The sequence below is a fragment of the Colias eurytheme genome, chromosome 21, assembly GCF_061535395.1.
Source record: "Colias eurytheme isolate Ceu_HAF_F1 chromosome 21, ilColEury1 Martin Lab GWU primary, whole genome shotgun sequence".
Classification (NCBI taxonomy): Eukaryota; Metazoa; Arthropoda; class Insecta; order Lepidoptera; family Pieridae; genus Colias; species Colias eurytheme.
In genome coordinates this window covers 7,406,438-7,434,149 of record NC_143000.1, presented here as the reverse complement: position 1 = coordinate 7,434,149, position 27,712 = coordinate 7,406,438, and the positions used below count along the sequence as shown (strand labels likewise).

The window sequence follows — 27,712 nt, the reverse complement described above, 5'->3', positions numbered from 1 at the left end:
GATTTTAGTACTATTTTTTGTTTTTATTTTTTACTGGACAAAACTTTCATTTTCCACAGCCCTTAGGGAAGGAGCCGTGGGTACCTGCACTTACCTATTCATCTTAATATATATAAATCTCGTGTCACAATGTTTGTCCTCAATGGACTCCTAAACCACTTAACCGATTATAATAAAATTCGCACACCATGTCCAGTTCGATCCAACTTGAGAGATAGTTTAAACATGTAGGTAGTAGGTACTTACCACGGGCGAAGCCGGGGCGGACCGCTAGTAATATTATAATTTCTAAGACAGGCAGGCAGGCAGATATATTATATTTTAAAGAAATAATGTAGCGCAACCTGACCTAGAAATGAATGTTTCTTTATCTATTGAATAAAAATCTTAAAAGAAGTAGGTATTATAAGAAGTCGGTTAATTAAAGTAGGTATAAGAATAACATTTTACATATCTGAAATTAGAGACTATATAGATACCTTTACTATAAGAGCGTATACGCACTATGCGGGTAGCCGCATTGCGGGTAGCCGTCCGGCTGACCGCAAGCACAATTATGTACGTAATATTCATTTCTATGCGCACTGTGCGGTCTGCGGTAGCCGCATCGCAATGCGTATAGAAATGAATATTACGTACATAATTGTGCTTGCGGTCAGCCAGACGGCTACCCGCAATGCGGCTACCCGCATAGTGCGTATACGCTCTAACAAAATTATTATTGGGCTTTGTCTTTAGAAGGTTTTTAGATTTTAGAATTCGAAAATATACAAAGAGGTTAAATGGGTTAAAAAGATTAATACACAATACATAATCTTATATATACGTAGTATATTATTATTAGTCTGTGCTTATATATAAAAATGAATCGCAAAATGTGTTGGTAAGCGCATAACTCGAGAACGGCTGAACCGATTTCGATAATTCTTTTTTTATTATATTCCTTGAAGTACGAGGATGGTTTTTATGTAGAGAAAACGTAAATATGTACCACGGGCGAAGCCGGGGCGGACCGCTAGACGCTAGTAATACATAAATAGGGACCTAGTACCTACCTACATACCTTGATCTTAACTATTAATATTGCAAACGCGAAAGTTTGTGAGGATAGTTGGATGTTTGTTATTATTGTACGTAAAAACTACTGAACCGATTACAATTAAATTTGGTAGGTAGCTGAAGACCCACAATGAGACATAGGCTACTTTTTACCCGGAAATCCCAGAGGATCAGGATTCTGGAACTATGCGGGTTTTTCTTTGAAGCCGCGGGCGGAAATCTAGTCTAGTCTAGAATAGTGCTTAAATCTAATACATAAACAACTAGGTATAAGTTAAGTAAGTAAATACCTACCTAACTAAATTAAGTTTTTATGTTGTGCGTAACTAACTAGTTCTTGTATGAAAATAAATTGGCTTTTTTTTGTATCCATACTATTTTTATCCATACTAAACTAAATGATAACGATGAAACTTACCTTTAAAAATATTTATATTATTTATTCAAACGAAATAATATTGTACATTATTTACATGAACATTTTTTTCGAATATTTTTATCGCCATTCTAAAATAAGAACCTATGTTTATCTCTCTTGCACGTACGTAGTACATATATCTCGATGTTATAAATATAGATATTTACGTTTATTTCCGCACTTTTTCATTTAATAAATTGTACATATTTAAATAACATATTATTTTGGCTTTAAAAAGGCTTTAAATATATAAATTCAATTTATAATTGCGTAATCCATATAAAGAGAACAAGACGAATATAGGACGATAGCGATATACCGGTCTCTTTCACGCCAAGGTATTGATGCACAAATTGCTCAGTTCCCTACTCGTTTAGAATGCTTCGTACATGTCTATGTCTGTCTTTCTTGCGTACGTATAATTTTCGGAATATTCAGTAATATGTGAAAGTGATAATTACTTTACTCATTTTACTGTGGATGTGAAAAAGTAAACAATGAAATTGTGAAAGTAGTGAAGTAGTGTAAACTAGTGAAGTTTTTATAGAGACCTTGATAAATTAAGGACAATTGCAGTTGGTATTACAATCGCGCAATATGGCTGCCGAGAAGAAAGTGCAGAAATATAATTTCGATAAAATATGTCGCGCTTGTTTACAAGTGAAAAAGGATATGAGACCATTATTTGAACAGCTGACTGCAACGATGCTGATGGGGATATCAAAAGTGCAGGTGAGATGACGAATTGATAGGCATTTTGGGGCATATTGTTGTCTCTTTCGCACTCGTTGAAAAGTGTATCTTGCACGACTCTATCACGCGTCGAGTCATCTTTGTTTAGAAATCATGGATAGCGTCATTTCAAGTTTCCCCTTTGTGCATAATGTTCTAGGAATTCGATTGAGAAATATGCATCTGTCTTTGTCTGATAAACGATATTGCGTAAGGCTTGAGTGAGATGCACAAAAGTCAAAAAGGATTTTTATTTTGTAGTCGACAGGTAGTGATGATGGGCGTTGTTAAAAGTGTTTAAAAATTCTAAAGAAAAGTTTTAAAACCTAGCCACTAGAGTAAAGTTAACTTTATCGTATTTTTTATTTACATTTATTTTTATATAAAATGATAGATAAGTTAGCTAAGAACTAAGAAACATTGAATATTAAAATGCATACTTAATTATTATTATGTAAGTAACTAATTTCACGTTATTAGGGATTCGTTAGTGATTAGGTATAGGTAGGTGCCTACCTATCTACTATAACACGATTGACCCACTTAAACTTTTCACTCATTAAAAAAAAATTACCTACCTACAGTGCGACACAAAAGAGATGAAAATAAATGAGGGCGCCACCGTCGCTCATATAGCAACACTGATACTGCGACGCAAGCGATCTTGATACTATAGAATAAAAATCCAAAAATCTATATAATATAATCTAAAATAAATACCGCGATTTAAACCGTTATAATTGTTTCATTGTAGCAATAGTGTAAATTTAAGACAAAAATACATTAGTATTTTAATTGACCTACCTAGGTCAAATTTTACTTATTAATGTATTTGGAATTAGTTATTTTATAAAAATCGGTCAAGTGTTTAGACTGCAGAGGCGCACATAGAATCAAACATACAAACAAACAAGCATACATGCAGCTCAAACACATTACCCTCTTTCTGGGTCCGTCGGGTAGAAAAAAACAAGGCGATTTGAAAACCACATATTTTTATTTTTTTTGTAGATAAATTTTGTACATTAATATAATTCATCAAAATCTAAATATTCTACTCCTTCAAAGGACTGATCATCACTCTGTTTCGAAGTACTGGCAAGAGGGTACTGGGCATCTTCAGTATCTGTAAATATGATACAGTAAATATGATTTTTTTCTTATGTTTTGATTGATTAATAGATAGATAGCTGTATGAAAACAGTTATCACTATACTTTGTAGTAAAATCTAAACTAGGTACTTTATTTGAGGCTGGTTGGATTGGATATAACTTCTTGACTCAAATTGTGCTGGTCGCACTATAAAAACTAGTTTTTGTTTACATACAAATAACCTCAAATTAAATTGCGAAAACGTAATAATCGCCATACATACATACATTAAACACTCGTCACTAATGGAATATTCTATTTTACGTAGTATTGAGCAAAAATAAATGGAATCTCACCGGTATATTCTGCTGTACGTTTGTAAACGTTTTCCAAATCAGTCAATAAATTTCCAGCTTGAAATTCGGACAAACACCGAATAAAAACTTTATACACCACATCACGGACACCGCTACGTTTAACCTTTTTCATGATGTCTCCTTTTTTATTTAAATTTCTTGTTCTAAATAACAATTTTATCTCAATAATTCTCCACTTCACGAAAAAAACAACAAATTTTTATTCAACTTGACAGCTACATTGCCAATTCAGGGTTGCCAGGTAATGAAAAACGAATTAGTTCCAAAATAATTAATTTCATCTCTTTTATGTCGTACTATATCTAAGTTTGTGAGGATAGATGGATACAGTATGTACCTATGTTTGTTACTCTGTCACACGAAAATCGTTGACGGATTTTGTTGATACTTGGGTGTTATAAAGCTTATGTAGGTAGGTACCTACCTATCTACCAGAATAACACATGAGGAATAGAAATTGTATGTTTTATCGTTTTATCGGGTTCGTGAAACCGCGCAGCAAAAACTCAAACTGAAATTACTTACCTAAATTTATATTGTAATTTGTAAAATTCTAAACATTCCAATATTTTTTTTTGAAATCATTTTCTTATTTGTTTAATTAGGTAGAATATTGGTATGATTTTTTTAAAGAAAAAGAGCGTGTGTGCCGAGCACACGCGTCAGAAGTGAAACTACTTTGACAAGCTATTCAAATATAAGTACCAAAATCGTCGCCTTACTCCGTGACGTGACGATATTGCCATGACGCTACCTTGAAATTTTACTCTCAACGCGCCTAAAGAAGTTTCACTTCAATATTTAAGTAAGTAGGTTACGTAAGTACCTACACCTTACCTACAAATCCTACAATATACTTTTGGGACCTTACAATTATTCTCGTTGACACTAGGTTGCCATTGGAGACGGTCTACCTCACCAGCTATGCTTGCAATGCGTGCACCAAATATCAAGATGCCACGCCTTCAAGGAGCTAGTGGAAAGAAACGATGGTATATTGCGCGAACAGAAGCTGAAGGATGACGAGGAACTGCAGAAGAATGAGGTTTGATGCTTGGAATTTATTCTGTTAAGTGCAGTTGCAAAATTTAAGGGATAATTTTATTTATGATATGGGAAATTTTTTGAAAAAAAAAAACTACTGATCACATTTGAAACGCAGATGTAAATAATGAAATCGATGACTACCTAAATGATAATTAATTTAATTTGTTGGATTAGCATCAACAGTAGTCAATGTACCTTAAGATAATTCATAATTCAGGTACAGGTATAAAAAAATAAAAATTTACAGATTGATTTTTAATAACATAGCCAAGGGTTCAACACCTAAGGAAGCTTTGATGTGATTGCAGGCAGAGAAATCCCTAACGATATCCTGTTCAGAAACGGCGCCATACATCGAGTTTATTGAAGTCCAAAATCTGAATAGCAATCAGATACTAGATGGTTTCTTTTCGGACACGTCGAGTCAAAACACTGTAGCTAATGTTACCCAAGAGATACCGAAAGAAGACTTTGATATCGATAAGGTAATGTGGATTAAAAACTGCATATTTATTCCCGTAATTTGTGTTATTGGGCCATGGCCCATGATATTTAAGAGTTCCTCATATTATTCACTAGACTTTTCGAATTTAATATTTTTCCGCTATAGCGGGTTTTCATCCTAAGTTACCCTTACCTCACGGCTCACCCTGCTAATTTTATCACGCACGCAGGATTGCCTCATATGCGGAAAATTGTTTTTGTTGTTATCTCGAATCTTGCGTCCATCCGTGATCCGCGTGCCTTAAGTAACTACGTATTACAATAAATACTAGCATGAAAAGGGCTCTTGCGAATAGTTAATAGGCTTTTATTTCGAAATTCGCATAATATTTAAAACACCCAGTAACTACCACCGGTATATAATCATGTTCCGAATAATAAAACCCTTTATTTTCAAACACTTTCTAGCTTCAACCACCGGCTCCAGTACCAACCGAAACAAAAGAAGACAAAGGCTTCAATTCCGACGAAGAGAACTACCTCCAAATGGTGGTCTTCCAAACCACGTGTGAGGTTGGTCCAGGGAGACATGTGTGCAATCTTTGTCACAAGGAGTTCAAACATGCGAGATGGTGGAAGCAACATATGAGATCGCATACTAACTGGATTAAAGCGAATTGCAAGAAGCCGCCGAGTTGCCCGATTTGTGAGAGGACTTTTAAGGTTGGTTGCGATAACGTTCATGAATTGGTACATTATTTGGATGATGAATGGATAATAATAGAAATTAATACTGGTACTATGTGAATATCTTTAGATAATCGTACAAAGTTTTTTAAAGACTGTATCGAAAGTATAAGTTAACTTGGGTACAAAAATTACTCATTTTACTAACCTCTAAATCCGAAAAAAAAATTCATTCATATGTATGCATTAAATTAATATCTCTCTCTTTCTAATAGGAGGATTCGTATACCCTCTCATTTTTTACATTCCTAAGTATTTGAAATATTAATAAAATTAATAAAATAGAAGTCTACAATTTTATCATAAGTAACTTTCTATAGATATTTTTTTTATATTTTTTGTCTGTTTTCTTTTTAATTGTATTTAATTAAAACATCACCTATCTCATCCGATTTCATAAAACTAATCCTATCCAAAGGTTGCCTGACAGAGATCGCTTCAAAGCGATAAGGCCGCCCATTTAACATGTTGTATCTGTCTTATATGTTTTTTCTTTTCTTCTGTATGTGTGTTAAATAAAGAATTTTGTATTGTATTGTAACTTTCAGGGCCCAGGCATGTTAAAGATGCACATGCGTACCCACGAGCAGCGTCCTCCCAAACAGCCCACATGTTCCGTCTGCCAACGGACCTTCTCTACCAAAACACTCCTCTATAGACACAGACAGACACACTTCGAGCAGAAAACACACCAGTGTACGGTGTGCGAGAAACGCTTCTTTAGTGGCTACGCTTTAAGGTCGCATATGGCCCGGCATAGAGGAGAGAGGCCGTATATATGCGCCGTATGCTCAAAGACGTTTTATAATCCGACGGATTTGAAGGTGAGTGTTTTAAGTTTATAGTCAGCTTAAATGCTATAAAGCACAATATGTTATACTGCTTTTTTCAGTATAATGCCGTTGCCTTGCCTTTTACTAAACTCATACTACACTTTTGCCCTATGCTTTTGCCACAATTTAGAAGTTATTTTTAGTGATGTTATAAAAACCGTATTAAATATTAGCTATATTTAAAGAGATGTAGAAAAAGAATAAACAAATATCCAAGGGTATATATATAAATATTTATTTAATGTACAACACAAATTACAAACGCTAATAAATAGAAGAAGTGGACAGTGTGCCACATTTTAATTTACTAAACCGTTTGTCTTCTTCGTCTTTAATCCTGAAAGCTTCATCGAATGCCTTTTTCGTTCGTTTCGATAAATAATCTGGAAACTCGATCTGGAAACGGATAATTAAATTCCCCTTTGCCTTATTCGGACACACGGGAAGTGGTAGACCTTCGTCTTCGATAATTTTCTCATAAGTGGGAGTTATAACATCAGTTATTTTGATACGTAATGTTCTATCGTCCAATGTTTTGATAGTAATCATCAATCCACATAAAGCTTCTTGTAATGTTACTTTCCGAATCATAAGAAGATCACTGAGACCTGATCTGACGAAATTTTCATGAGGTCTGTCTTCTGTTATAAATATAACGTCAGCTGGAATCCTAGTTGGGCCTTGATCGCCTTCCTCCTTGAAGCGAACTTCTGTATTTGGATATATTCCAGGTTTTATTGGAATCGACAATACCTTCTCTCTCAATTTTAACTCTGAACACGTTTCATCAGTGAAAACCAGCCTCTGTATCTTCATCTTTTTTAAACCACCTCTATAAATTTCTTCTAAAGAAAGCGCCAAAGGTCGAACTATAGTTGGGTCTTTCTCTTTGTAACCTTTACCCAGAGGTGAATCAAACATAGGTGGAGGGTCTTCATAGTAATCTAACAAGTTTGCATAAGGATTTGTTGTTCCAAAGAACTCTTCGAATGTTCGTATCGGTTCTCCGTGATACGAATAAGGCTGTATGTATTCATCAGGCCCAGGGACACCTTTTTTCAGACCTTCTTCTCCATACTGATCATACACCGCTCGATGTCTGTGATTAACCAGTACTTCGTATGCTTCAGCTATTAAAGCGAAGATTCGTCTCATGTTTTCATCATTGTCATACCTTTCTGGGTTATATTTCAGCGCTAGTCGGCGATACGCCTTCTTAATTTCCAATTGACTACAAGATCTCTTGACGCCCAGAATGCCGTAGTAGTCGAAGCCCATTTTGTGTATATTTTTCTGTTACAAAAATAAAACGTTTAATAAAATATCAGTCAATTTTTATTTGATTTTGACTTAAATGTGATTAATTTGTCATGTTGGCATTATATCTCAAAAATTATACGTAAACAGGTTCCGTTTACCGATTAAAAACTTCTTGGATAAGAATTTTTAATATTTCTAACACTAAAAAATATTTTTATAGTAACTTCTGTAGTTCTATCTTTCTATGTTTCTCATTTCACTCTCACTTATACGCCTTATTACCAAAGTAAATTCTTATTGCTCAAGCCTCTTGGTCATAGGTTAACAAACTTTTAATACTATCGTAATAATAATGCATATAACATATGATGTATGTACATTACCATATTTCAGGTACATTTCCGTCTGCACACTGGTGAGAAACCATTAAAATGCTCAGAATGTAACAAAGCCTTCCGAAGACATTCAACACTGTGCCAACATATGAAGAAGCACAAAGGTATACGGAACCACGTGTGCAGTATTTGCAATAAGGCCTTCTACGAAGTGTCGAAGCTGAACGCTCACATGCGGGTGCATACAGGTGAATATTGCTAAACTAGTGTCAATGCTAATTATTTTATTAGATTTAGTGTCGTAATTGGGATGTTTATATTTTTTTTGGTAAAATTACACACAATGTTTAAAAATATGGCCTGCGTTCTGATGTTATATTACTGAAAGTTTGTTCAAAATTAGTTTTGTAGTTTTTGAGTTGGGCACTTTCGTGATAATGGTGTTCCGGTAAAATAATTTACTGAGTGAACTGAGTATCTATACATTCTATACATTTTCTATGTCAAAAAATACAGCTTTAAAAAAATTGTTCCATTGCCCGCTCAAGTAAAAATTGTTTATCGAGTAAAAATTGACACTCAAATAATTTTTTTTAAACCCTAGGCGAACGACCCTTCGAATGTCAGTTTTGTGAGCGTCGTTTCGCTCAACAATCTGCGCTCATCTACCACAGACGCACGCACACAGGCGAGAAGCCGTACAGTTGCAAGTTATGCTCTGCCAAGTTTACCACTTCCTCCGCGAGAAATAATCATCTGATGACGCATACTGGGTTGAAGAAGTAAGTTATTTTTTCTTTTTTTGAAGTGAAACTTCTTTATCGGGGTTGTAAAAAAATTTAGTGTAACATTTTTTCGTTACGCGTGACATTTATCCGTTACGCGCCATCTTTTTCTTATCCCTACCACGCGTGATTCGACGTATTTCTGTAAAGTTGCATATAGTAAATTATTTTTTGAAAAAAAGGTCATAAAGAAGTTTCACTTCTTACGTGTGTACACTAGTACACGCACATATTTTTTTTATTTTGGTATTGCCAGTTTTTCTTAGGTGCCAGGTTAATGGTGTCACTATAAACTTATAATGCTTAAATCGGTTGTGGTCGCACGCACGACGGCCGTAAAGCTTCTTTTGCATTGTTTTTTTTTTTGGTAATTGACAGGTCATTTTAGTCTGCATTGGATTTTTAGTCTGTGACTGATTTGTGACAGGATTAATAATGCTGTATTGTTGTCACTTTCAATATTAATCTTACCTCCAAAGAAAATACAAACACTACGTTCTTTCAAATTACAAAATAAGATCTTCGACATTTCGAATTCATAATTCGACATTTTAAAATATTTTTTGACGTGATAACGTTTTTAAAATCGTTTTAGTCGGGTGAAATGTTCAGAAACTTGTGTCACACCAAAACCTCAAGTGCGATCGCAGGTATAAACGAGAGAGAGACGGACCGATCTCCCGTCTCATCTCGAGCGCTCCCACCAATAAGACGTTATCACGTAACCATATCGATCGTAAACCTACACAACAAACAACCAATTTTTTTCCCAGATTCGTGTGCCCAGTATGTCTGAAAGGCTGCTCTTCCCGTACGGAACTGCGGGTGCACTCAAGCAAACACACGGGCGAGAAGCTGTTCGGCTGCGGGATCTGTTCGCAGCGGTTCAGTTCAGCGTCGTACCTCGCTGTGCACAAGCGGTACCACACCGCTGAGAAGAAGTACCAGTGCCATGTTTGCGGGAAAGGTGGGGAGAAAGAGTGTTTTTAATGCTGAACAGAAAAGATTTTTCTAGAAATACCTAGATATAGAGTGGTTGAGGGCAGGATCGAAGTATTTTGTCAAACATAGGCATAATAATGGCAACATTCTACAGGCTAATACCCCAAATATTATTAGAAATTTTGCCATAATAACGAAACAGTTTTATCCTTCCAAATAACTTTACGAAAATTAAAAAAAAAATTCTCTCACTCAAGCTCCTTTTGATTGCGGAGCACGCGAGTAAAACCACAAACTCTAGCTATTCAAAACTAAATGAACATTATTGTCCACAGCATACATGGAGTCCAGTTCCTACAAGAAACATCTAAAAACGCACGAAACAGAAAAACAAGACGCGGAAAGTTCCACAGATAGTACTCCATTGGAGAAAAAAGAAAATGAAAATGAAAATGAAGAGGAAAAAACAGAAGAATCGGAACAGACTCAAGAAGTCACAGTGACTGAAAATGGCCAGAAGCGATATAAGTGTGGGCTTTGTGTGAAAAGCTATATGTATTTGCACAGTTTGAGAAAACACATGCTAACTCACGTGCAAATGTGCGTGTTCAATCCGGACGGCTCGGAGAAGTTGTACGCTTTTAGGGTGAGTTTTTGACGTGAAAACGTCTTATAATTCGATAGCGCCGGCTGCACGCACGAAAAAACATGATTCATGCGGCGTTACCTCGCTCTGAGGCGTTCCAAGGCTTAAAGTGCAAGCGAGAGCGCGGAACGAGCGACAAAGAAGCACAATCGGACGTTGTCACGTTCAACTATCGTTAGTAAACCGACTTTACAGACAACCAATTTTTTTTGGTAGAAAAGAACTTATTTTAATGCGAGGGAGGAGCCAGATTAATTAATAAGAGTCTCAATGATGCATAGACAGAATTTTTTCTGGCTATTATTTATAATCTTAAGCTTAATAAGTTGATTTTAATTCTACGAGCTTTAATGCATATTTTTTTTATCGGTGTCATGTGTTTACACAGTTCTCTAATATATTGTGAATGAGTTAATCATATAAATCTTATAATTCACATCCAGAATCAACAGCAGCAAATCGTCCAAAACGTCCAAGACCAACAACAACAGCAGCAACAGCAACAACAACAACAGCAACAGCAACAACACCAACTACAATTGCAGTTACAGCCGCAGCAACAAGTGCAACAGTTGCAGCAACAAGTTGTGCAAGTGGGCAGCGTGCAACAACTCGCCGTGCCTATACATCAACATGTGCAGGTAATTTTGAATACATTAAATATTTTTAATATGGAAAAAGATTTTGTTATTATTTAGGCGAAGTTACTATTGTAATAAAAATGCGATAATTTGTTTTAGTTATTATTATTTACATTACAACCTATATTATTACCATATATCATAAATAGATACTTTACCAATATTATCAAATCTAAAGGTTTTATGTTCATTTAAACCAGAAAATTTTACATTTTATTCTACTGTGTAGTCTTGTGCTGTTCAATCATAATTTCTATAAAATAAATGTATTACAATAACATTTTATCAAGCATATTCAAAGAAATGTACCAATTTCTCATAATTTCTTGTTTATTTGCAGAACGTCCAACAACAATATCCTGTGATATCTTCAGTACAATCTTTACAATTACAACAAACACATCAACATAATATTAACTCTGTAAGTATATATTATGAAGCATATTTTATAACTAAGAATGTGTTGTTGAAGTGAAACTTATTTATATATACATATTATATTATATTTATTTATTGGAAAAAAATTTAGTGTAACATTTTTTCGTTACGCGTGACATTTTTCCGTTACGCGCCATCTTTTTCTTATCCCTACCACGCGTAGTACCCTACCCTACCCTAAGTTGCATATAGTAAATTATTTTTTGAAAAATAAGGTCATAAAAAAGTTTCACTTCTTACGTGTGTACACTAGTACACGCACACATTTTTATTTTTAATATGCTTTGTGTTCTTATGTCTAAATTAATAAATACTTGTTAACAATTTGTAGGAATAATGTATGGTTTTTTTTAAATATATCCCTTGTTACAGCAGCCCCAACAACTTCAAGTACAAACAATACAAATACATCCGCAGCAACAGCCTATACAAATCCATGTAAGTATATTTTACATTCATTTATTTTATAAAAATATGTTTTTTATTCTGTATTTTATACCTGTTAAAGAAAATGATAATAAAGTCTATCTTGCAGTTTATTTACAGGATTATATAATAAACCGGTTCAAAGATTTAAGTTTTATATGAGTTTTATACTCTTCTATAATATGAATAGATCAGAAAAATTCAGCACAGTTGTAGAATATTATTTCCTTCTGTAATAATTTTGCATTTTATTTTAAGGCACAATCAAGTGCTTTTTTAGATTATTGCGCTATTAATTAAAATACTATTGGAAACTTGTCATAAAAATTTTCATTTTTTCCTAATTTTAACCCCTTTTTTCTGTTTTAGGCTGTTGGTGTACAACAGGTGCAACAAGAACAATTACATGTTGCTACTTCTAGTTGCCAGACGATGTTACCCAATATTTTACAGGTTAATAAAATATTAATATAGAATTAATTTATAACCTACAAAGGTATACTGTTGCGTTATAGTATTAATTGAGTCAAAAATGAAGCAAGTAATTTTAAATAAATAAAAAGAAAACACTTTTCTATATAACCCAGTTGTTAAATTCAAAATAACTTAACGTTATCCACTTTATATGTTCTGTGGTTAAATCTCCCTTAAAATTAGTTCAATTAAATTTATATCTTGAAAATAGGATTTAAACTTTACTAAAATAATTTAATTATTAGTATTCTATACATTTTTCCTTTACTTCATCCTCCCTTACAAAATGTAATTTTAATTTTAACACAAGCTCCGAAAAACCTTTTTTACTATTATTTAACCTATTTATTCAATTATTTTAGCTCCAGCCAGCAACAGTAGTATCAGGTTTGGGTCAACAAGACCTGAGTAGCGTGGCTCATAGAATTATACTGCAACAACCTACAGGAACACATCCAGCCGTTTATACAATACATCACTAATGCCTTTTAATAAATTTGTATTCTAGTATCTTGGTGTTTTATTACCCTCTGCTTTGAAAAATTGTCACAGTACAACAAAAAGATAGGTTTGAAACCTGCCATATGATTTTTTCTATATTTTTATACTAAAGGGTGCTTTTTCACCAAAAATGTGCGAGTAATGTGTTCATCTTATCTCGCTCAGCAGTCAAGTACGGCTCTGGTGGAAACGATGCAGCGGTTCTTGTTTTTTTTTTTCACATTTCCCTCGCACATATTTGGTGAATACTGGATAAGGACCCTAGATAGGTATTTTAATGTTATAAATATGTAAACACTAATGAAAGGATATGATTTCCTTACTTTATGTTATGACCGAAATCACCTAACACCTAATAACATAATATTATGTAATTAGTGTAAGAGAGCGTTTTCAAAAAAAAGTGTACCCCTCACTTTCGGCCTGTCCCCTGTGTTTCAAGTCGAATAACAAGTAAAATTTATATGATGGCTAATTATTATAATGCTTGAAAAGTATTAAATACATCATAATTCGATAAATGCAAACAATTAATTCACGGAAACATAGCGTACTATTTTTTAAATAATCATTTTTAAAACTAAAGTGTCAGTTTTTGGCGTGTCCCCATCCAAGTTCTTCGATGTTAGAGAAGCGATTCTAAAAAGTTTTATACCAGGGTACCATAAGTTTTAGTGTCGTCTAAAAGTACATTTATTTGCGAATCGTCGCATGTAGTTCATAATTAAGGCCTTATAATCGTTTAAAAGCAATTTGATTTCCAAAAATATCTTAAAAAGTGGTACCGACCGGACATGTCGGGTTTATCACGGCTAATAATGCCACTTACAAATATTAGATTACTATTTGAATTTTATAAATGGCAAAATTATCGTTTACTTTCACCATCCGCCAATTTAAAAAAGCTTATTTTCAAATACAGTTCGAGTAAAACAGACGTGTTTTGTGAGTGCAACGGCCGTTGCAATTTCTACTGTCTGGTTTGAGACATATTATTACTTGATACAGGTAAGTAAACATCGTTTAAATACTTTCAGAAGATGAGCAATATATTCATTAACCGTTATTTACATTTGATAATCAGTGTAGGCACATTTTTTCGTCAGAATATAATTTTGACTAAAAACTGAAAAGAAACCGTCACGTCAGTTTTGCAACATTTTGCTTCGTGACCTATAGGCTGACAAGAAAAGTCGCAAAACTGCAGCATAAAGCCAAGTCTAGATTGTCATTGTAATATTCTTCATAATTTTTATAATTTTTTCATATTTTTAGGTTTCACTAATCTCGGGACCAAAAAGGACATGTATAATTTGCAAAAAATGGTATTGCAATGAATGCGTTGGTCAGCAGGTATACCCTGAATACATAATATGTGATACATGTATGGAAAGTTAAAAGGTGTAGGTAGTGTAACTCTGAGTTTTACCCTAAAATTGATACTGTGTCAAACTGTGTGTTGGTGTATTTTTTTTATGAGACTAAAATAAAATTTTTGTAAACGTATTAACGGTTTTATTTTAACCATGTTAATTGGATACAATATAAACCTAGCCTTATAAAAAATGGTCTATCGGTTTTGCGACAGTCCCCCGTTTTGCGACAAGAAAAATTTTAGTTTTTACATTTTTTTATTATAAGGGACACAAATAATTTGATTTCAATATTGAAAATGGTTTAACTGTTCCGAAATAAAATAATCACTTTGCCGATTTTAATCGAAATGTATTATGTATCGTAAAAGTAACGGCTACTTTGGCAATTTGTCGACTTCAATTTTCTATTTTTTAAATAATGTATGTTATAATCTTCGTAACACAATCAAAATATTTTGCGTCTTTCTTCGTAGTTAATAGTTAGGGGCCGTTCAAGTATTACGTAAGCACCAAGGGGGGGTGGGGGGGTCTCTGTTTTGCTTATTTTGGATGACATGGGGGGTGGGGGGGTCTAGATGATGATTACGTCATCGTTAGTTATTTAATTTTTTTCGGGGATTCCTGCAAATAATACATATAATGCGTAGGCACTCGCTTTGAGAACTGGTTAGGGGAATTACCGCGCATTAAGGAAATTACCGTGCGCTATTCACTTGTCAAATCCAATTTATACCAAAAACTGTTCGAAAGTTTTAAAAAATCTCATACTGAGACGAAAGTGCAAAATGTACAAAAGTTAGTTAACGAAGTTTGGCGAAATTATTAATTACAAGCAAAGTCAGATAAGGAACTTTATATTATTGTATCTAAGAAGAATTGCAAGCGGCAACTAAAAATAAATCCAATCTGCTTCATTTTTTTTCCAAGGTGAGTAAATATAAGTACAGAGTTTCTCTTTACGTTCCGTAACAATTAAAACGACTTATGAGAAAAAATATGATGGCCTATCTCAAAGTAAAAAGGTAAATGATTGATATTTTATTTCTTAAGATTGACTCCGGCAATTAGTCACAAAATACACGGTGTTTTCAATATCTGTATGTGAAGGGTTTCTATGGGGAAAAGCTTTCAATAATATTTAAATGCTGGTTTTATTTAGCAGACTCACAACACTGAGCAGCAATCCAATGTCAGCGATAACTTAGAATCATGGATTCAGGTTTTATGGACTGTTAATGTGTTCTGAAAATATTCTTTATGTTAAGCGCGTCGCACACGGTGAAGATACTATAATATTTTATCTTAAGATACGGTAATATTTTATATTATAGTATCTTAAGGTATCCGGTATCAGCGTTCTGACCATCATTTTTCTTTTTGTCATTGCGTACTAAGACCCCTGTAGAACCGCCATCCTGTTACAAATGACCCACAAAATTTCGGGTCAGTTGTAACAGGATGGCGGTTCTACAGGGGTCTTAGTACGCAATGACAAAAAGAAAAATGATGGTCAGAACGCTGATACCGGATACCTTTTAAGATACTATAATATAAAATATTACCGTATCTTACGATAAAATATTATATAGTATCTTCACCGTGTGTGACGCGCTTTAGTTATGTTCTTTATTTCTGATTATATTTTTTTGTCATTTACTCGATGTGTATCAGTTAAACCCAATATTTTCATGTATTTTCCTATTTTAAAAATAACAATATAAAAAAAACATTTATTAGGTACTAAAAAATAAAAATGTTTACGTAAGCATAGGGGGAGTGGGTAAGGGCTTTGCTTACTTTTGATGACAAGGGGGGCGGGGGGGTAAAAAATGGTAAGAAATCTGCTTACGTAATACTTGAATGGCCCCTTATATGAGCATTGATGACTGTCGCAAAACTGACACTTTTTTTCACAGTCCCAATTTATTTTGATGATTTCTCGTAAAACAAATTAATCTGCAAGCAATTAAATATAATTGAAAATGATGTATATTTAAAATTTCTAAATCAAAATTTTATTAAAAATGCAACATTTAAAATTTATCCATAAATTCAGCCATGGTACACTTTTTTTTGAAAACGCTCAAGAATACATGTTGTTGTCTTTTTCATTTGTGATAATAGATGGCGCCACAGTGAAGATGGTAAATTTTTCCATCTTGTCAATAATTTATAAAGAATTATTTTGTAGACAAAAAAATTGAACAGAGACTACAGTATCAATAATTAATATGCAACAAAAAAGTCAAAAATGTAGAATATCGTTTTCTTTTTTTATTTTGACAAAAGCGCCATCTAGTTTTTAGTATAAGTACTACGTCAATGTCAATTAAAAATGTCGTCTATGTAGTACCTTTTAAAGATACCAGATGGCGTGGAAATATATAATTTATTTCAATTTTTACCTGTATTGTTATTTTTATCTTTATTATTTTCGAAATTAAGCAAAATTATTGGTCATATATTGGTATTTAATTTATCATATAAAAACATTGATTATGAATAATTTAAATCAGCGACATCTAGCGTGAAACATACAAACCAATACCGTAACAGTAAGAATGCATGTTGTTGTCTTTTTCATTTGTGATAATAGATGGCGCCACAGTGAAGATGGTAAATTTTTCCATCTTGTCAATAATTTATAATAAAGAATTATTTTGTAGACAAAAAAATTGAACAGAGACTACAGTATCAATAATTTATATGCAACAAAAAAAGTCAAAAATGTAGAATGTCGTTTTTTTTTTTATTTTGACAAAAGCGCCATCTAGTTTTTAGTATTAGTACTACGTCAATGTAAATTAAAAATGTCGTCTATGTAGTACCTTTTAAAGATACCAGATGGCGTGGAAATATATAATTTATTTCAATTTTTACCTGTATTGTTATTTTTATCTTTATTATTTTCGAAATTAAGCAAATTTATTGGTCATATTTTGGTATTTAATTTATCATATATGGGCATTTTCACAAAAATGTATACCCCCCTGATTTTCAACTGTCCCTCGAATTCATTAAATTCTATATAATGAAGTAGTTGCCAGAATTATTTATATATGTTATCAAAGTGATTATACGTATACAATATTTTGTTTTTTTAACAAAAACTATGACAAAATCTAAAATAAAGTTAAGTTAATTATAAATAACAATTGAAAAATGGGTAATTTTACGCTGTCCCCTGCTTACTCTTACGCGTTTATTAAATTATTTCTTAACTTTTTTGTAAGAAAGGTACCATCTTTTAAGGTTTTATTTGGTCCAGGATAATCAGTTACTGTGATAATAGTTAAAATATAATAACCTTATATAACAAAATAAAAGATAAAAAAATAAAAAAGAAAATCAAAAAAATTGTCCTTCCCGGAACATTCAGTTGTGTCACCGATTTTCTAAAAAGAAAATTACTGTGGTTCAAATAGTTTTGCATTACTGTCAACACCATAGCTACTGCTATGCAACTTATCAGGTTAGAAGCCGTCAGGGTCAAAAAACTGCTTAGAAGGAGTGCACGCGTGTTTGCAAGCCGCAGGGACCAAATTCTTCATTCAGGTATGTGACCATATTTTGGCTTATTTCTATCTATTTATCTTGTAGTATTTAGTTAATTTTGTTTTAAATGTTTTTATATGTAAGTTGATCAAAAGTTTTGATGAATATAAGTGTTGTGGTTATATTTTAAACCGTTTTTATTACTAGAGGATTATCAAATGTGACTTCCGCTGTGTGACTCAAAGAGTATAGTAACTATGTATAAGGAAAAGAGAGCCATCTTGCGTGATAAAACGAGAACCCATGAACACTAGCGCCCCAAGCGTATGGCGGGCGCATTAAAAGTGCTATAGATACCTATACGTATATCTATATACGTACCTATAGGTATTATTGCTACGTCGCTATAGCTATTCTGATAATAATTTATATTGCGTTACCTTTATCACAACTGTATTATTGTGTCGATCTGTTCTGGCGCGTACAATCATTGTATGCGTGAAAAACCCAACCCAAAATTACACAATGCATATAAAAAAAATCTAGTTGCGTAATAAATTGGTGGCTGGACTTAAAGCTAAACATTTCCAGGTGATAAAAAAGATAACAACAAAACAAATCACTTGACACATTTGAAAATATAAAGATAATTGGGCCAGGTAAAGAAAAACGATTTAAATTAATTGGGAGTTTATTCATTTTTTTCCACACTATATAATTAGCATTCTAATAATCTTAGGTATTAATATTTGGTTAAGCATTATAATAACACAAACATAACAAATAAAATAGTGTTAGGTTTGGTTAAGCATTATAATAACACAAACATAACAAATAAAATAGTGTTAGGTTTGGTTAAGCATTATAATAACACAAACATAACAAATAAAATAGTGTTAGGTTTTGTTAAGCATTATAATAACACAAACATAACAAATGAAATAGCGTTAGGTTTGGTTAAGCATTATAATAACACAAACATAACAAATAAAATAGTGTTAGGTTTGGTTAAGCATTATAATAACACAAACATAACAAATGAAATAGCGTTAGGTTTGGTTAAGCATTATAATTTATAATTAACACAAACATAACAAATATTTATTTATTTATTTAATAAGGTGCACACCACAGCTGACAATTTTGCCTCGTTATACAAAATTTAATTACATGTTGCGGTGAAATGCCAACCAATTAATTGTATGCACACAGCATAGTTGAGGGAAAAAAAAATTATTAAAAATTACATTATTTAGCACAATTCATAGATCAAGTAAAATAATTTCCTAAAATACATGTCATAAAATAAGTTGAATCTAATTAATCATAGTACAGATAAATATCACATCAATATAGCTAAGTAAAGTACATTAAATCACTTAAAATATAGTTAAATCAATAAATACCTACATAACATTCAATCACATAAAATACAATTCGTTACATTCCATCACAGTATAACAATAAATTATGTCTAACAATTAGTAAAGTATCTAAGAAACTATGGCAGTCAAAGATTAAATTATCAACAATTCATTCAAACAATTCATAGATCAAGTAAAATATGTTTTGTTTTTAAATACAAGTCAAAAAGTAAATTGGATCTAAATTATAGCACAGCTGATAAATATATCAATATAGCTACAATACATTAAATCACATAAAATACAGTAAAATCAATAAATACCTACATTACATTCAATCACATAAGATACAATTCATTACATTTTATCACAGTATAATAATAAATTATGTCCAATAAACATTAAAGTATCTCAGAACTATGGAAGTTAAAGATTAAAATATCATAGAACTTGTAGATTAGACTTGTGCACGGTTTTGACCTGATTTTTAAATTTACCCAGTTTTGGATCAAATACGTCAAGTTCTGTGTTTGGCTTACGCGAAGTCAAATCATTATACAAGCGACACATACGGACCATGGGATTATAGAAAGAATTTTTTAAAACATTTATGCAGAAGAGAGAATGAATGAAAAGTGTTAGGTTTGGTTAAGCATTATAATTAACACAAACATAACAAATAAAATAGTGTTAGGTTTGGTTAAGCATTATAATTAACACAAACATAACAAATAAAATAGTGTTAGGTTTGGTTAAGCATTATAATAACACAAACATAACAAATAAAATAGTGTTAGGTTTGGTTAAGCATTATAATAACACAAACATAACAAATAAAATAGTGTTAGGTTTGGTTAAGCATTATAATAACACAAACATAACAAATAAAATAGCAAAGTCAAGGCCAACACTTTTTCTTCAGTGGTATAACGTCTTCCTTTAGGTTTTTTCAGAGCTTGTTTATATTGTATTCCAGTAAAAAAAATTCCAGCTTCTGACATTTTTGCTTTATGACTATTTGACTTTATGAAATGCCTGACCAGCAACTAATTTTTCGGCATTGGCAAGACGTGATTTAAAACTTCTCTCTTTAGACATAGTTTTCTTAAACTTTAATTTTTTCTGTTCAATTTGGGACCTTTTATATTTTTCTACTAAGTATTCATCCCAATGTAATGTACCTATAAAGAAAATAAAAACTTTATTAAAGATATTTTTTTACAAATGAAATCAGTAGGTACATTTGAGAGACAAGTCATGTTGTGTCTAAATTTCTGCTTTACTTTATAATACCAAGTTACAGAGTTACTTTAGAATAAACCCATCCAGCACAGTTAATGTAGATTAATACAAATGTTGAACATATAATCCCCCAAATTGGATGTATCTTAGGACCAATTTATCACTCACTAGATATTTTGAATGAGATTTTAAGTATCTTATATTTTGATATGATACCATAATTAACACCCCATTACATAATTGCTTCTGCCCATTTAGGTAAAAAGAGCAGTATAAAAAAATATTAATTATTATACCTTTATCTAAAATTTGCTGATATAATGGGACATCATTATCTTCATTTGCCCTTGTCTCACAAGGCCACATCCTTGGCTGAGAATAGTTATGTTCCATGTAAACTGCTGTACTCGCAGAATGAAATATACCTGTAATTATAAAAGTAGTAAAGTCAAAATTACAAAAGATAAAATTACAGAATGTATCATTTTATTTATTTTTTTACAATAAACTTGCAGTTGAGCTTTTTTGAAATGAAAACTGGTTGAAGAAACTAAAGAATAGTGGTAGAGCATTGACTGGTGCTCATCAAGCTAGTTAGTCTACCACTGAGGACTCTGTTACTAAAAGCTTAGTAGCGTTTTACCAGTAGAAATAAGAACCAGTTCCCTAACTAAAAATAGTGTGGTATAAATCCTGTATATTATATATAATAATCCTACCTGAGATAATGATTAATTTGATAAATAAAGTATTAACTATGGGTAATATTCAAACTCACCACTCAAGTAGATTGATGGAACAGATAAATGGAGTAATCGGTGACCTGAAACTTTGTGCTCAGGCTTGAAATGGTAATCACAGACTCTCTTGTTTCTATAGATCATGTCAGGCTCAAGATCTTTTAGTCGTTCACCAACAATTGACATCCAGGTAGCAAACAACTCGTTCTCTTGTAGGGTGAGGGAAACGATGCATATATGCTCCTGTAAATACATAAAAAACAACCTTTACAATACAGAAATACGCAATAAATGTCACGTGTTCTCCATATTTATTTTTATATTGTAAGTATATTTAAATAATAAATATACTTATAATTAAATATATATAATACTCAAATATTTAAAATTTTTGTAAAATAGTGATACATAATATAAGGGCAAACAAAGATGTTCTGCGGCCATGACCGAAACAAACAATAAGGGATACGTGCTGGTAGCATCAGTTCAATATAAATAAGTAATTTTGAAGAAAACTTACCCATTTCACTATGTACATCCAAAAACACAATACACCTTCCTCAAGCCATTTTAAAACTTATTAACAACAAACTCAAGAATAATTCAAATTTCAGAAAATAAACGGATTATCCTGCGACCTGTCATATCTCGCATTGGACAGGGTTGCCTTTTTCCAAAATTAAAAGTCACTAGCAAAACTAACAAAATCAAAAACGAAAAAAAAAAATTGTTGAGCACATCGTTTCTTTCAGAATCAGTATCAAATTGACCAGTATGGCTGATTTGATACTTTCTACTATTTTCAAAACGCAGCTAAACGTACCCTGAATTTGTTTATCCCCGAAACGTTCCCCTAAATTCCCTAGTTTAAGAGACAACGTTTCTAGAACGGCAACACTGGTTCTGACACTTATGAGAGAAAACGTTTCATTTTCCGCTGTATAAAGCACTTAAAAATCGTTTCATCACATATATTATATATTTATAAAAGCAATTGAATTTTGTTCTAAATAAAATAATTTTAGTTATTTTTATAGCCATTCTATTCTTTTTGCATAAAAATTTTACGTTCTGCCATCTTCTGAGGAAAAAGTTAATTAAATAGTGCTGCCGGACAGCCAATAGATGTCGCTAGTTTCTTTGTATAATGTACCATACTCTAAGTTTCACCCCCCTGGTGTGACTATTTGAGCGGTCACATATACGCTGAACGAAAAGTCACAATATGCCTGAACACATAAAGCAATGTTTACATGGCGATTTTCTTGAGCTATAAAAATATTTTTCTAAGACATTTTTGACTGAGTAGGAAACTACGGCAAAAAGTAGATTTCAAAAATAAAAATTATTTCCCCATACAAATCGCAACAGCTGATTGATCATTTTGCATGAGGAAGTAAAATTTTTTTTGAGGAAAAAAAAAAGAAGCATTATGCAGAAAAAGAAACAAAATAAGCCAGCAGAACTAAGAATCTAGACAATGTGCCTTGTATAACAACGAAAGATAATAATGGAACAAAAATTAATTTTTTTCACGATAATTTCATTGGTTTTTTTTTTATTTACAGATTAACCTTCGTGTTTGCAGCGTCCACTGAAACAAGATTTTTTTTATCAAATATGGTGATTGAGATTATTTAAGGTTAATAATAAACGAATCACGAAGACTGATTATCGACTGATTAATTTGATTAGTGCCAATATAAAACATAAAAGAGACTTCTTATTCTTGAATCTTGATAGTAATTTACCCTTTAGATAAATAATAATAATGTGATGGCTTGAGCCCGAACTGATTGTGATAATTTAGTTTGAAGTTAAGTTAAGTTTATAATTATATTTATTATGTGTGCCTGCGTACTTTTTTTTCGCCATGTAAACGCACCCTTTCCCTTTTTAGGTATTCGGTTGTGTGACTGTCCCTATATTACGGAGCTGAATTTTTTAAATATTTCAGTAGATTTTACATTTAATGCCCTTCAAATCAGTCTCTTTAATGGAGAATAATACATAAGTGTAATATTTGTTGCCTTTTCTCTAAAAAAGTATCTAACATTTTAAATGTAAAGATAATAATGACAGTTGAAGTACCAGAGTCACAATACTGAATATACTATTGTTTTTTTTAATTAGCTTAGATCCAAAAGTTGGGAATAGTGAGTGTTTAAAATATACAAAATAACGATTTTAAGTTAATAAATAAACAATATCTAAAAATTCTTATATTTTGCACTGTTTTTCCAGCTACTGAATATAGTCACACAACACACATTTTTGTGAAAATGCCCACCCCCTCCTTGAAAAATATATTTTTTTTGATAGTATTATATTTTAAACTTTTTTTGGTCTCTTTAAAACGGAAATTCAATATACTTCAAGAAAACATATAATATGATGGGTTTAAAATGAGAAAACTGTAAAAATAATAGGACACAATGGAAAGTCTCGCAATTTTATATCAGTTGTGTGACTATATTCAGTAGCTGGAAAAACAGTGCAAAATATAAGAATTTTTAGATATTGTTTATTTATTAACTTAAAATCGTTATTTTGTATATTTTAAACACTCACTATTCCCAACTTTTGGATCTAAGCTAATTAAAAAAAACAATAGTATATTCAGTATTGTGACTCTGGTACTTCAACTGTCATTATTATCTTTACATTTAAAATGTTAGATACTTTTTTAGAGAAAAGGCAACAAATATTACACTTATGTATTATTCTCCATTAAAGAGACTGATTTGAAGGGCATTAAATGTAAAATCTACTGAAATATTTAAAAAATTCAGCTCCGTAATATAGGGACAGTCACACAACCGAATACCTAAAAAGGGAAAGGGTGCGTTTACATGGCGAAAAAAAAGTACGCAGGCACACATAATAAATATAATTATAAACTTAACTTAACTTCAAACTAAATTATCACAATCAGTTCGGGCTCAAGCCATCACATTATTATTATTTATCTAAAGGGTAAATTACTATCAAGATTCAAGAATAAGAAGTCTCTTTTATGTTTTATATTGGCACTAATCAAATTAATCAGTCGATAATCAGTCTTCGTGATTCGTTTATTATTAACCTTAAATAATCTCAATCACCATATTTGATAAAAAAAATCTTGTTTCAGTGGACGCTGCAAACACGAAGGTTAATCTGTAAATAAAAAAAAAACCAATGAAATTATCGTGAAAAAAATTAATTTTTGTTCCATTATTATCTTTCGTTGTTATACAAGGCACATTGTCTAGATTCTTAGTTCTGCTGGCTTATTTTGTTTCTTTTTCTGCATAATGCTTCTTTTTTTTTCCTCAAAAAAAATTTTACTTCCTCATGCAAAATGATCAATCAGCTGTTGCGATTTGTATGGGGAAATAATTTTTATTTTTGAAATCTACTTTTTGCCGTAGTTTCCTACTCAGTCAAAAATGTCTTAGAAAAATATTTTTATAGCTCAAGAAAATCGCCATGTAAACATTGCTTTATGTGTTCAGGCATGTTGTGACTTTTCGTTCAGCGTATATGTGACCGCTCAAATAGTCACACAGCGGAAGTCACATTTGATAATCCTCTAGTAATAAAAACGGTTTAAAATATAACCACAACACTTATATTCATCAAAACTTTTGATCAACTTACATATAAAAACATTTAAAACAAAATTAACTAAATACTACAAGATAAATAGATAGAAATAAGCCAAAATATGGTCACATACCTGAATGAAGAATTTGGTCCCTGCGGCTTGCAAACACGCGTGCACTCCTTCTAAGCAGTTTTTTGACCCTGACGGCTTCTAACCTGATAAGTTGCATAGCAGTAGCTATGGTGTTGACAGTAATGCAAAACTATTTGAACCACAGTAATTTTCTTTTTAGAAAATCGGTGACACAACTGAATGTTCCGGGAAGGACAATTTTTTTGATTTTCTTTTTTATTTTTTTATCTTTTATTTTGTTATATAAGGTTATTATATTTTAACTATTATCACAGTAACTGATTATCCTGGACCAAATAAAACCTTAAAAGATGGTACCTTTCTTACAAAAAAGTTAAGAAATAATTTAATAAACGCGTAAGAGTAAGCAGGGGACAGCGTAAAATTACCCATTTTTCAATTGTTATTTATAATTAACTTAACTTTATTTTAGATTTTGTCATAGTTTTTGTTAAAAAAACAAAATATTGTATACGTATAATCACTTTGATAACATATATAAATAATTCTGGCAACTACTTCATTATATAGAATTTAATGAATTCGAGGGACAGTTGAAAATCAGGGGGGTATGGGCATTTTCACAAAAATGTACCCCCTCCTTGAAAAATATATTTTTTTTGATAGTATTATATTTTAAACTTTTTTTGGTCTCTTTAAAACGGAAATTCAATATACTTCAAGAAAACATATAATATGATGGGTTTAAAATGAGAAAACTGTAAAAATAATAGGACACAATGGAAAGTCTCGCAATTTTATATCAGTTGTGTGACTATATTCAGTAGCTGGAAAAACAGTGCAAAATATAAGAATTTTTAGATATTGTTTATTTATTAACTTAAAATCGTTATTTTGTATATTTTAAACACTCACTATTCCCAACTTTTGGATCTAAGCTAATTAAAAAAAACAATAGTATATTCAGTATTGTGACTCTGGTACTTCAACTGTCATTATTATCTTTACATTTAAAATGTTAGATACTTTTTTAGAGAAAAGGCAACAAATATTACACTTATGTATTATTCTCCATTAAAGAGACTGATTTGAAGGGCATTAAATGTAAAATCTACTGAAATATTTAAAAAATTCAGCTCCGTAATATAGGGACAGTCACACAACCGAATACCTAAAAAGGGAAAGGGTGCGTTTACATGGCGAAAAAAAAGTACGCAGGCACACATAATAAATATAATTATAAACTTAACTTAACTTCAAACTAAATTATCACAATCAGTTCGGGCTTAAGCCATCACATTATTATTATTTATCTAAAGGGTAAATTACTATCAAGATTCAAGAATAAGAAGTCTCTTTTATGTTTTATATTGGCACTAATCAAATTAATCAGTCGATAATCAGTCTTCGTGATTCGTTTATTATTAACCTTAAATAATCTCAATCACCATATTTGATAAAAAAAATCTTGTTTCAGTGGACGCTGCAAACACGAAGGTTAATCTGTAAATAAAAAAAAAACCAATGAAATTATCGTGAAAAAAATTAATTTTTGTTCCATTATTATCTTTCGTTGTTATACAAGGCACATTGTCTAGATTCTTAGTTCTGCTGGCTTATTTTGTTTCTTTTTCTGCATAATGCTTCTTTTTTTTTTCCTCAAAAAAAATTTTACTTCCTCATGCAAAATGATCAATCAGCTGTTGCGATTTGTATGGGGAAATAATTTTTATTTTTGAAATCTACTTTTTGCCGTAGTTTCCTACTCAGTCAAAAATGTCTTAGAAAAATATTTTTATAGCTCAAGAAAATCGCCATGTAAACATTGCTTTATGTGTTCAGGCATGTTGTGACTTTTCGTTCAGCGTATATGTGACCGCTCAAATAGTCACACAGCGGAAGTCACATTTGATAATCCTCTAGTAATAAAAACGGTTTAAAATATAACCACAACACTTATATTCATCAAAACTTTTGATCAACTTACATATAAAAACATTTAAAACAAAATTAACTAAATACTACAAGATAAATAGATAGAAATAAGCCAAAATATGGTCACATACCTGAATGAAGAATTTGGTCCCTGCGGCTTGCAAACACGCGTGCACTCCTTCTAAGCAGTTTTTTGATTTTAACTATTATCACAGTAACTGATTATCCTGGACCAAATAAAACCTTAAAAGATGGTACCTTTCTTACAAAAAAGTTAAGAAATAATGTAATAAACGCGTAAGAGTAAGCAGGGGACAGCGTAAAATTACCCATTTTTGATTGTTATTTATAATTAACTTAACTTTATTTTAGATTTTGTCATAGTTTTTGTTAAAAAAACAAAATATTGTATACGTATAATCACTTTGATAACATATATAAATAATTCTGGCAACTACTTCATTATATAGAATTTAATGAATTCGAGGGACAGTTGAAAATCAGGGGGGTATACATTTTTGTGAAAATGCCCGTATACATTTTTGTGAAAATGCCCGGGTACATTTTTGTGAAAATGCCTATATAAAAACATTAAATTATGAAGAATTTAAATCAGTGACATCTAGCGTGAAACATACAAACCAATACCGTAACAGTAAGAATGCATGTTGTTGTCTTTT

At 31.7% G+C, this 27,712-nt stretch overlaps 2 protein-coding genes, 2 long non-coding RNA genes and 1 pseudogene across 5 annotated transcripts; 2 read left to right on the top strand and 3 right to left on the bottom strand.

Annotated features, from left to right (window-relative positions):
- The first annotated feature begins 1,829 nt into the window (after positions 1-1,829).
- On the top strand, positions 1,830-13,207 carry LOC149899272 (uncharacterized). 2 transcript variants are annotated; one of them, XM_090114452.1, is made up of 14 exons: positions 1,830-2,209; positions 4,572-4,724; positions 5,035-5,211; positions 5,639-5,893; positions 6,466-6,741; positions 8,404-8,593; positions 8,950-9,127; positions 9,904-10,097; positions 10,408-10,718; positions 11,162-11,359; positions 11,700-11,780; positions 12,173-12,235; positions 12,593-12,676; positions 13,060-13,207. In XM_090114452.1, the coding sequence occupies exons 1-14, from the start codon at positions 2,075-2,077 to the stop codon at positions 13,177-13,179; spliced, it is 2,415 nt and encodes an 804-aa protein (XP_089970578.1). In that variant the 5' UTR covers positions 1,830-2,074; the 3' UTR covers positions 13,180-13,207. The 2 variants fall into 2 exon arrangements, with proteins under 2 accessions (XP_089970578.1, XP_089970576.1); XM_090114450.1 differs by having other exon boundaries at positions 12,170-12,235.
- Positions 7,015-8,324, bottom strand: LOC149899273 (dnaJ homolog subfamily B member 13 pseudogene; annotated as a pseudogene).
- A 687-nt stretch (positions 13,208-13,894) lies between the features above and the next one.
- Positions 13,895-14,704, top strand: LOC149899271 (uncharacterized). Its single transcript, XR_016457991.1, has 2 exons — positions 13,895-14,206; positions 14,474-14,704. It is a non-coding gene; the product is annotated as an uncharacterized LOC149899271 (long non-coding RNA).
- Positions 14,705-20,180: 5,476 nt separating this feature from the next.
- On the bottom strand, positions 20,181-22,263 carry LOC149899270 (uncharacterized). The gene is made up of 4 exons (XM_090114612.1): positions 21,936-22,263; positions 21,454-21,658; positions 20,972-21,100; positions 20,181-20,614 (listed from the first exon to the last, which is right to left on the bottom strand). The coding sequence occupies exons 1-4, from the start codon at positions 21,951-21,953 to the stop codon at positions 20,448-20,450; spliced, it is 519 nt and encodes a 172-aa protein (XP_089970738.1). The 5' UTR covers positions 21,954-22,263; the 3' UTR covers positions 20,181-20,447.
- Positions 22,264-26,316: 4,053 nt separating this feature from the next.
- Positions 26,317-27,228, bottom strand: LOC149899269 (uncharacterized). The gene is made up of 2 exons (XR_016457985.1): positions 27,164-27,228; positions 26,317-26,600 (listed from the first exon to the last, which is right to left on the bottom strand). It is a non-coding gene; the product is annotated as an uncharacterized LOC149899269 (long non-coding RNA).
- Between the last annotated feature and the right edge of the window lie 484 nt (positions 27,229-27,712).

Coding starts and splice junctions, on each gene's coding strand:
- LOC149899272 (XM_090114450.1), top strand. CDS start 2,075: ATGGCTGCCGAGAAGAAAGTGCAGAAATATAATTTCGATAAAATATGT. Junction 5,212..5,638: donor AAGACTTTGATATCGATAAG/GTAATGTGGATT, acceptor AACACTTTCTAG/CTTCAACCACCGGCTCCAGT. Junction 5,894..6,465: donor TTTGTGAGAGGACTTTTAAG/GTTGGTTGCGAT, acceptor TGTAACTTTCAG/GGCCCAGGCATGTTAAAGAT.
- LOC149899270 (XM_090114612.1), bottom strand. Junction 21,101..21,453: donor TCCATCAATCTACTTGAGTG/GTGAGTTTGAAT, acceptor TTATAATTACAG/GTATATTTCATTCTGCGAGT. Junction 20,615..20,971: donor TCAGCAAATTTTAGATAAAG/GTATAATAATTA, acceptor TTTTCTTTATAG/GTACATTACATTGGGATGAA.